The sequence below is a fragment of the Mus pahari genome, chromosome 1 (assembly GCF_900095145.1).
Source record: "Mus pahari chromosome 1, PAHARI_EIJ_v1.1, whole genome shotgun sequence".
NCBI classification, from domain to species: domain Eukaryota; kingdom Metazoa; phylum Chordata; class Mammalia; order Rodentia; family Muridae; genus Mus; species Mus pahari.
The window spans coordinates 1,174,739-1,183,385 of NC_034590.1; the positions used below are offsets into that span (position 1 = coordinate 1,174,739).

Sequence of the window (8,647 nt, forward strand, 5' to 3'; positions counted from 1 at the left end):
CAAAGACATATTGTGCCAGGCACTGGCTGCCTATGCTGCTGCCTGCCAAGCTGCTGGCATCAAAATCGACGACTGGAGGACTCAGGCCGGTTGTGGTGAGTGGTGGGGAGCAGGACAAGGACTGGGCGTGTGACACTGACTCTGCTGGGCTGGGCTGGCTTCACTCCCACCCTTTGCAGTCTTTCATCTGGTTCTGCTCANCCCTGTCTCCTGGCTGTGTCTGGCTGTGTCTGCAGCTCACCATCTCTCTGCCTGCCCTTCATGCTATCAGCTCTACTTTGTCACTTNGTCCCTCTCTGACTGTGCCACTGGATCTGCAAGTCTCTCTGTCCCCTNCTGTCTCTGTTGGTGTCTCTCCCCACTCTGTCCCCATAGGCCAGTTCAACATTGTTCTTGGTTTCTCTCTCCTTCGTCTACCCACAGAGATCACCTGCCCTGACAACAGCCACTATGAGCTCTGTGGCCCGCCCTGCCCAGCCAGCTGCCCCCCCCCTGCACGACACACTGCCCCAGCTGCTTGTGACGGGCCCTGTGTGGAGGGGTGCCAGTGTGACAAGGGCTTCGTCCTGAGTGCTGATCGGTGTGTTCCCCTGGATGGTGGCTGTGGCTGCTGGGTCAATGGCACATACCATGAAGCCGGCACCGAGTTTTGGGCTGATACCACCTGCTCTAAGAGGTGTCACTGTGGNCCTGGAGGTGACTCCTTGGTCTGCAAGCCTGCCAGCTGTGGGCTGGGTGAGGAGTGTGCCTTATTGCCCTCTGGAGAGGTCGGCTGCCAACCTATAAGCATAGCTGAATGCCAAATACTGGGTGATCCCACATATATCACCCTAGATGGGCACCGGTTTGACTTCCAAGGCACGTGCGAGTACCTGCTGAGTGCACCCTGCCATGAGCCACCCACAGGGACTGAATACTTCAATGTCACTGTGGCTAACGAGCACAGGNGCAGCCAGGCTGTCAGCTANACCCGAAGTGTCACTCTGCGGATCTATGGCCTCAGCTTGACCCTCAGTGCCCAATGGCCCAGGAAGCTACAGGTGAGTGGGTTGTGGGCCACACAGAAGCCATTCGAGCCTCTGGTGTACAGAGCATCTTTCCCGGCTTGGCGGGGGCGTGAGACTGGTTCATCTCAGAGCCTGTGGGATCAGGAAGGCTGGAAGCAGTGGTTTCCCAAGCCTCAGTCTTCCAGTATTCCTCTGTAGGGTAGATTGTTACAAAGCACCTGCTTAAGGGTAGCACAAAGAGCCAATGTACTAGTCTCTTTACTATTATTATAACCAGCAATCAAGTGTCTTAATACAACTGATGATGAATGGTGTAGGTAAGATTGAAACACAAACACACAGAACTCAACTGGTTCCCCTTTCCACATCCACAGGTGGATGGAGAGATGGTAATGCCTCCTTTCCAGCTGCAATCACTGCTACTGGTTCACCTAAGCGGCATGGGCTTAGTGGTACACACCGCCTGGGGGCTCTCCCTGATTTTTGACGGAGACAGTTTCGTGCGCCTGCGCGTGCCCGCGGCCTATGCTGGCACCCTCTGTGGCCTGTGCGGGAACTACAACAAGAATCCCAGNGATGACCTGACTGCAGTGGGCGGGAAACCTGAGGGCTGGAAAGTGGGCGGAGCTCCAGGCTGTGACTGGTGCCAGCTTAGGTCTTGCCCCAAACCCTGCACACCTGAGGAACGGATACGTTTTGGTGGCCCCAACGCCTGCGGTATTATCACGGCCCCCAAAGGCCCACTAGCGCCCTGCCACAGCCTTGTGCCACCCACGCAGTACTTCGAAGCTTGCTTGCTGGACACCTGTCAGGTTCAGGGACATTCAGGAGGTCTCTGTCCTGCTATAGCCACCTATGTGGCAGCATGTCAAGATGCCAGGGCCCAACTTGGAGAATGGAGAAAGCCAGACTTCTGTCGTGAGTACTGACCCATGTAGTTCCACACAGACAGGGCCATCCCCTCCACCTCCTGACAGAAACACACCTTGGCACTAAAAACTCCAGTGGGGTACAGAAGGACCCAGGGCACATCCAAAGTCAGAAACCCTGCATGCAGACCCCTCCGGACATTCATTTTTCTAATGGACTTGGATGTGACCCAGGGACAGCTACTCAGCAAGGGACCCCCTGTCAGAGGCCACATCCCAAGCCCCTGGACCATCTCCCACACTGGAATAGAGAGAGCCACACAGACGTGGTCAGATAGCCCAGTGGTGTCTGGGGAGACCCTACATCGCCTGCCACATGCAGGTCAGACATCAGACACGCTCAGCTGGAATCAGGACCCGTGCCCAGCAGATCCAAGCAGACTTCTGACTCAGAAGAGGTGGGACAGCTCCTCCAGGCAGATCTGCTGGGTCAGGTCCAACCTGTCAGTGTCACCCAGTCACATACACACTGCCACAGTGGCATCCTGGAACACGTCAGAGAGGCCCGTGGGTGCTCCAGTCATGCCCACACTGTCCTCAGTCAGGTTGACTGGCCTCCCACACACTCACATCAGTAAAGCCTTGCTCAGTTCTACACTGTCCTGCTCATAGGTGTGTGGCCACATCCCCAGACAGTCACTTGCTTTAGAAGTACTCGTCAGGGTGACACGCCCTCCTCAGGGAGACCAGGTCATACCCCACATCTGAGATCCCACACCAGTGCCCCTGCCATATGTTCTAGGTCCAGTCACATGCCAAGTCAGAGGCAGCGGGCCTCAGTCAGGCTCTCCCACCCAAGCCCTCCTGATCCCACCGTCGCCTCGGCCTGACTCCTCCTTGTTCTCTCCCCACAGCCCTCCAGTGCCCTGCCCACAGCCACTACCAGCTCTGTGGTGACTCCTGCCCTGTGAGTTGCCCGAGCCTCTCCGCCCCTGTGGGCTGTCAATCCATCTGCCGTGAGGGCTGTGTCTGTGATTCTGGCTTCGTGCTCAGTGGTGACGCCTGTGTACCTGTGGGCCAGTGTGGCTGCCTCTACCAAGGGCACTACTATGTGTTAGGTGCCACCTTCTACCCAGGCTATGAGTGTGAGTGGTTCTGTGAGTGCGGGCCTGATGACCAAGTCACCTGCAGGATAGAGACCTGTGGGATCCATGAGGAATGCCGGATAGAGACTGGCATCCGGTCCTGCCATCCGAAAAGCTCTAAATTAATGCTGGTCCTTCATGGTATTCATTATACTACACCTGATGGCTTGATATATGACCTTTATGGCTCCTGCTCCTACATCTTGGCCCAAGTTTGTTTCCCGAAACGTGGAGAGGAGGGGTTCTCCATTGTGCTTGAGAAGGACCTGGCTGGAGACCCCCAGCGGGTGGTGGTGACTGTGACAGGACAGGTTGTGGTGCTGGCGAAAGGGCCACAGGTGAGTGCACACAACCCTGTCCATGGTTCTACGGGGACACAGCCCCACCTATGAGGTCGTCTGAAGTCATGCCCCTGTTTTAGAAGGTCTTGGGGGGTACACTGACCAACTTGAGAGTCCTGAGGGCACTGAAGCTTGAGTGTGAGAGCCTGACTGAGTCCAGTGGGAAGCACGCAGTAGGGAGCACAAAGGAGAGGAGCACCCAGAACCTGCTGGGTTAGAAGGCAAAGATACCACCCTGAAGCCTGTTGGAGACATGGCCCTATCCCTACCCCGGGAGATTAAAATGACCTCACTCCAGTCTATATAAAAAGCACTTAGATCTGCCATGAGGGTTTAAGAGAGACGATGTTCTTTGCCCTCCTTAAACTGATGTTCTCTGACCCCCAACTTAATTGGCTTTTGCATCCAGGTTACAGTGGACAGTGAGGTGGTGGCACTACCCGTGGTTATAGGATCCATATATATAACTGCTGAAAACCGAAACGTATTTCTGCAGACAAAAAGTGGGCTAAAACTGCTTTTTGATGGCGATGACCACATCCTCATATCCATCCCGAGTCCCTTCCGTGGACGTCTCTGTGGCCTCTGTGGGAACTTCAATGGGAACCGGAGCGATGACTTGGTGATGCCCAGTGGGGTAATGGCCCCCAACGTGGAGGCCTTTGGCGCAGCATGGCGCGCTCCCGGCTCCTCCTTGGGCTGTGGTGAAGGCTGCGGGCCCCAAGGCTGCCCAGTGTGCTCGGCAGAAAAGAGAGAATTGTATGAGGAAAATGACGCCTGTGGGAAGATCCGGGACCCCCAAGGCCCCTTCGCAGCTTGCCACAAGGCTCTGAGTCACTCGGAATACTTCCACCAATGCGTTTTTGACCTTTGTACCCATCACGGAGACAGAGCCTACCTCTGCCGTAGCCTGGCTGCTTATACTGCAGCCTGTCAGGCAGCTGGGGCAGCGGTGAAACCCTGGAGGACAGACAGCATCTGCCGTGAGTGTCTCTGACCCCGTGGGTGACCTGTGGCCCTCCTTCCCTGTCGAAGTCCCTGCCTGTAACAGGGCTTCTTCCAGCCCTGCCCCGCATCCTCTATGGCTTTCCTCCTTCCCTTCTGGCTCTGGGGCCTCGGACTCCATTCAAAAATCCACACTCCTCAGCCCTGACATTCACCTTTCCCAGGGCTGTTCCCAGCTCTTTCCATACTGACCTGAAATGGAGTTGGGTGGGTTGAGAGCCCACAGGAGTCCTGAGTCTCACAGTCACTGGCCCTTCCCACAGACTCTGTATTTTCTCACATCCTCAGTGCAAGGCCACAGGTAATAGACACCACCACCCCCAATCCAGAATTACACACCTATTTCCAAATTATGGGATAACAAGAAGTCCCCTCAGATGCCCCGTGCCAAAGCAATGGTCCTTAGCGCTTCAGTGAAGAGCCTTTTCTCCTTCAGTTTCCTATGAATACCTAGACCTAGAGTCCCATCAGCTACCCAGAGGCACTGGAAGAGTCCCGGTTTGACTGTGGACACCATCACTAGCTCAAACAATAGGCTAGGCCATGCACCCTGTGCTCTCTGACCTTACCCTGGTGGCCCTCGAGGTCTCTGCAGCAGCCATATTTCCAACTGAAATCAAACTTCACCGCAAACCTGATTCTCCTTTCCTGCCCCAGTTACTATCTGATGGAAGCCACACCAGTCCACAACACTTAGCCAGAGCCTTATCTTTGATATCTTCCTGTGTCTTTCACATACCTTTGTCTTTCCCTTGCCCCATCCTCAAAGCCATTCTTGCGCTATCCCAACCCTTTGTGCACACCTCCCAGCTCACCTGTCCCAAGGGAACCCTGTCAGAGCCTCCTCGGATCATCTGTTCCATCTGGCCGAGCCTCCCAGTGCATCTAAATCTTCTGCCTCACTTCCCCAGCCCATCCAGACAGCCTGATCCCACCCTCAGCCTCTTCATCCCATGCCTGTCTTCTGGCTGGTCCTTCAAGGCCAAGCCCCACCTTCTTCCATTAGCATTTCCATTTCCCAGGCCTGACACTCTCCTCTCAGATGTCTCCACTCCCCAAGCCCCTCTACCTCTTCTCTCCCAGTGCAGTATGGCAGCCATAGCTGTCTGTATACCTGGATGTGAGCTTTGTAAGACAGGGTTGGCGACTGCCTGCCACATTCACCTTGCCTCCTCTCCCTACAGCTGCCGAGTGTCCTGACCACAGCCACTACTCTGTCTGTACACATTCCTGCCAGAGCTCCTGTGCTGCAATCGCTGGCTTCACTGGCTGTACCACCCAGTGCTTTGAAGGGTGTGAGTGCGATGACCACTTCCTGCTCTCCCAGGGTGTGTGCATTCCTGCCCAGGACTGCGGCTGCTCCTACAATGACCAATATATGCCGGTGAGCAGAGGGGCCAGGAGTCAGTCTCTAAGCAGGCAGTGTGGGTGGAGGAACTGGAGGGACATTCAGAGGTGCTGTGCTCTGGGCTTCTGTTCCAGGACTGGGACATGGAGGGCCACCACCTGCTCCCAGCAGTGGCCGCTGTACTGACCACCCCAGGCTCAGCAGGTTAAACATGAGAGCTTAGTTCCCAGCAGTTCTGGAGGCCAGGAGTCAAAGACCAGACTCGCTGCACTGACATCAAAGCGGGGGAAGGAAGGGGACACTGGATTGTCTTAAGAGGACAATCAAGTCCTTGCCTCTCCCACCCGCTTCATGGCCTCAGTCAGTCCTCGGCTTGGTCACACCACTCCAATCTCTGCCATCACGTCTCTGTGTGACATAACGTCTCCCTGGAGAGTTTATGAATGCCCATGGGATTTCCCACCTAGATGACCAGGATAAATTCTCCATCTAAACAGCGTTAGTCACACTGCAAACACGTTTCCACTTAAGGTAGCATGCCTGCTCCCAGGAAGTGGGAATTGCTGTTTCGCTGCGTGGCCATTTCTTCACTACCCGGCCCTCTCTGAACTCCTGCACCTGCAGAAGGGCTGAGCCAGCATCCTGGTGCTCAGGACAGCTGGTACCCAGTGAGGGTCCACCTCATCTTCCTGTGCATCCCATTCAGCCGAAAGAATGGAATTCACAGTGATGCAGTGGGTGGCTCAGCTACCCATCATTCAACAGCGGGATTTGGGATCAGGTCTCAATTGCTGCTGGAAGCCATCTGGAATGCCCTAGCTTAGGTCTGCGGCCTCCTCTGGACTTCCACACCTACCTCCTACTCTGACCCTATTCTTGTGTACCTTGTTCCAGTCCAACACCTTCCCTCCTGTCCCTGACTCTTTCTGTGCCTTCCCACCTCATCGCTGACCTCTGCACTGCTCAACCCCTTTGGATTTGTGAAGCAGACAGCTAGAGGAAAGTCCACAGAGCAAGGCGAACATCCGAGACCTTGGGGTACTGTAGGACATGCAACTCACTGAACCTTAGTTCTTGTCAATGGATTCCACCCTATGCAGAATATTGGGGACGTGACAATTGTCCCGCTCGTGTACAGAGTTGTTTTATTGCCACGATCTCCTAGTCGGTGCCACATTGTTTCTGTAGCATTTGCATTATATTCGGTGTGCTTTAAGGTGTACAGTAAAATGGGGTTACATGCAAAAGCGATACCACTGTACAGAATGGATTTAGCATCCTCCGGTCTGGTACCCTCAGGGCTTCTGGGCCAAGGGATGGTTGTTTTGTGATGGTTTGGGCTTTTTTTTTTTTTCTTCTAAAGTTTTCAAAGTTTTATGGCTTTCTTTCAAACTTTTATTGTTTTAAGTAATCTAACTGTAGGACACTTGTAAGCAAGTGTGTGGAGGAGTACCCTTTCCTGAGGCTCTTCCACTGAAACCACACCCATTTTACCACCTTCTGTTAGTGTGTATGTACCTGTTACTTTTACTTATTTCCTATAAACCATTTGATCTTTTCTTGCAAACACAGTGGCTCCCTTATCCCTAAGCCATTAAGACTGGGTTCTGTGACAATAAGGAATTCAATCACGTGACAGAGGATAATGATCAAAACCAGGAAATTCACAGTTATTCCATACCATTATCAGTTGACGTCACCCAGATTTCACCGGTTATTTCAATACAAGCATCTGTAATCATTACCCTCTCTGACCCAGGGACTGAGAGGAAAAAGACACTGTTTGCTGTTCCTAAATTCTACTGAGCCCTCCAGGGAGAAAACCGGGAAAGCCTAGGCCTGAGGACTGAGCCCAGGTTGAGGGACCTCTGTCTGGGGAAGCAAGAAAACAGGAGAAGATGATCAGAAGAGACCTCAGTTCAGGGAGAGGCACTGCCAGGGCCATTTGTTCAGGGCCACAGGCACGGGGATGCTGAGATGTCCCCAGCACCCACCTTATTTACTCCAGTAAGTTCTTTATGGATTGTAGTAATAAATATCTTCATGTAATCCAAGTTAACAAATCACTGCAAAATGTAGTAGATTAAAACAATGACTGTTTGTGTTTCTGATCTTGTGACTGCAGTTTGGGGTGGGAGTCCTCTGAGCTTATCTGTTACCTAATGGGACAGCTGAGGTATGCTACTGCGGGCCACTAAACCTTTTGTGATCACATGATAATACCTGAGGAGAAGTGTTTTATGGATAAAGGTGGTTTTGTGACTCACGAATAATCACTGTGTCCTAGATTACCTTGCTGTTATAAAGTGCACATGCCATAGGCCAAGAGTAGTTTTGCAGGAGCTTCTAGGATCATTCATATTTCCCTAACATAGCCAGAGTCCCTCCCTACTTACCAACTCCATAGACGGATATGAAGCCTCTGCCCTCCTCATACCATTAATGTAAACCCTTGAGGACTAAAGCCCTATGGCTCTAGAGGAATGCTTCATAGTCAAGCCAAGGCAAGTGGCCTGAGCTGGGACCATTGTCTGTACCATGTGATGACTCATCCTTCAGTGGACTAGCCCAGGCATGTACTCACAGTAACTGGGCACAGTCTGAGGCAGTGACAAGAGTGGTGACAGGGTGGGCTGTCAAGGCTCTCCTGTCAAGAAGTAAATTCCACACAGCCTGACCCCTGCTGTGTTTCATTTGCAGATCACAGGCTGAGGGCCACTGAGACTCTTGGGTAGAGGACACACAAGCCATTTCTTAGTGGGAACTCTAGAGTTTCCCTCTGTGTGAATGCATAACACCCTTCCCTTGCTGTGTGAATGCATAACACCCTTCCCTTGCTGTGTGAATGCATAACACCCTTCCCTTTCTGTGTGAATGCATAACACCCTTCCCTTTCTGTGTGAATGCATAACACCCTTCCCTTTCTGTGTGA

The 8,647-nt window shown here is 53.1% G+C and overlaps 1 protein-coding gene across 1 annotated transcript in view; it reads left to right on the plus strand.

Moving 5' to 3' along the window:
- Window positions 1–8,647, plus strand: part of Fcgbp (Fc fragment of IgG binding protein) — an 85,784-nt gene that overhangs the window by 74,121 nt on the left and 3,016 nt on the right. Inside the window, 6 exon segments of the mRNA XM_029531756.1 lie at window positions 1–95; window positions 424–1,040; window positions 1,382–1,925; window positions 2,791–3,359; window positions 3,772–4,345; window positions 5,552–5,751. The exon segment at window positions 1–95 is cut by the window's left edge and continues 106 nt beyond it. Coding sequence (XP_029387616.1) covers window positions 1–95; window positions 424–1,040; window positions 1,382–1,925; window positions 2,791–3,359; window positions 3,772–4,345; window positions 5,552–5,751 — 2,599 coding nt within the window.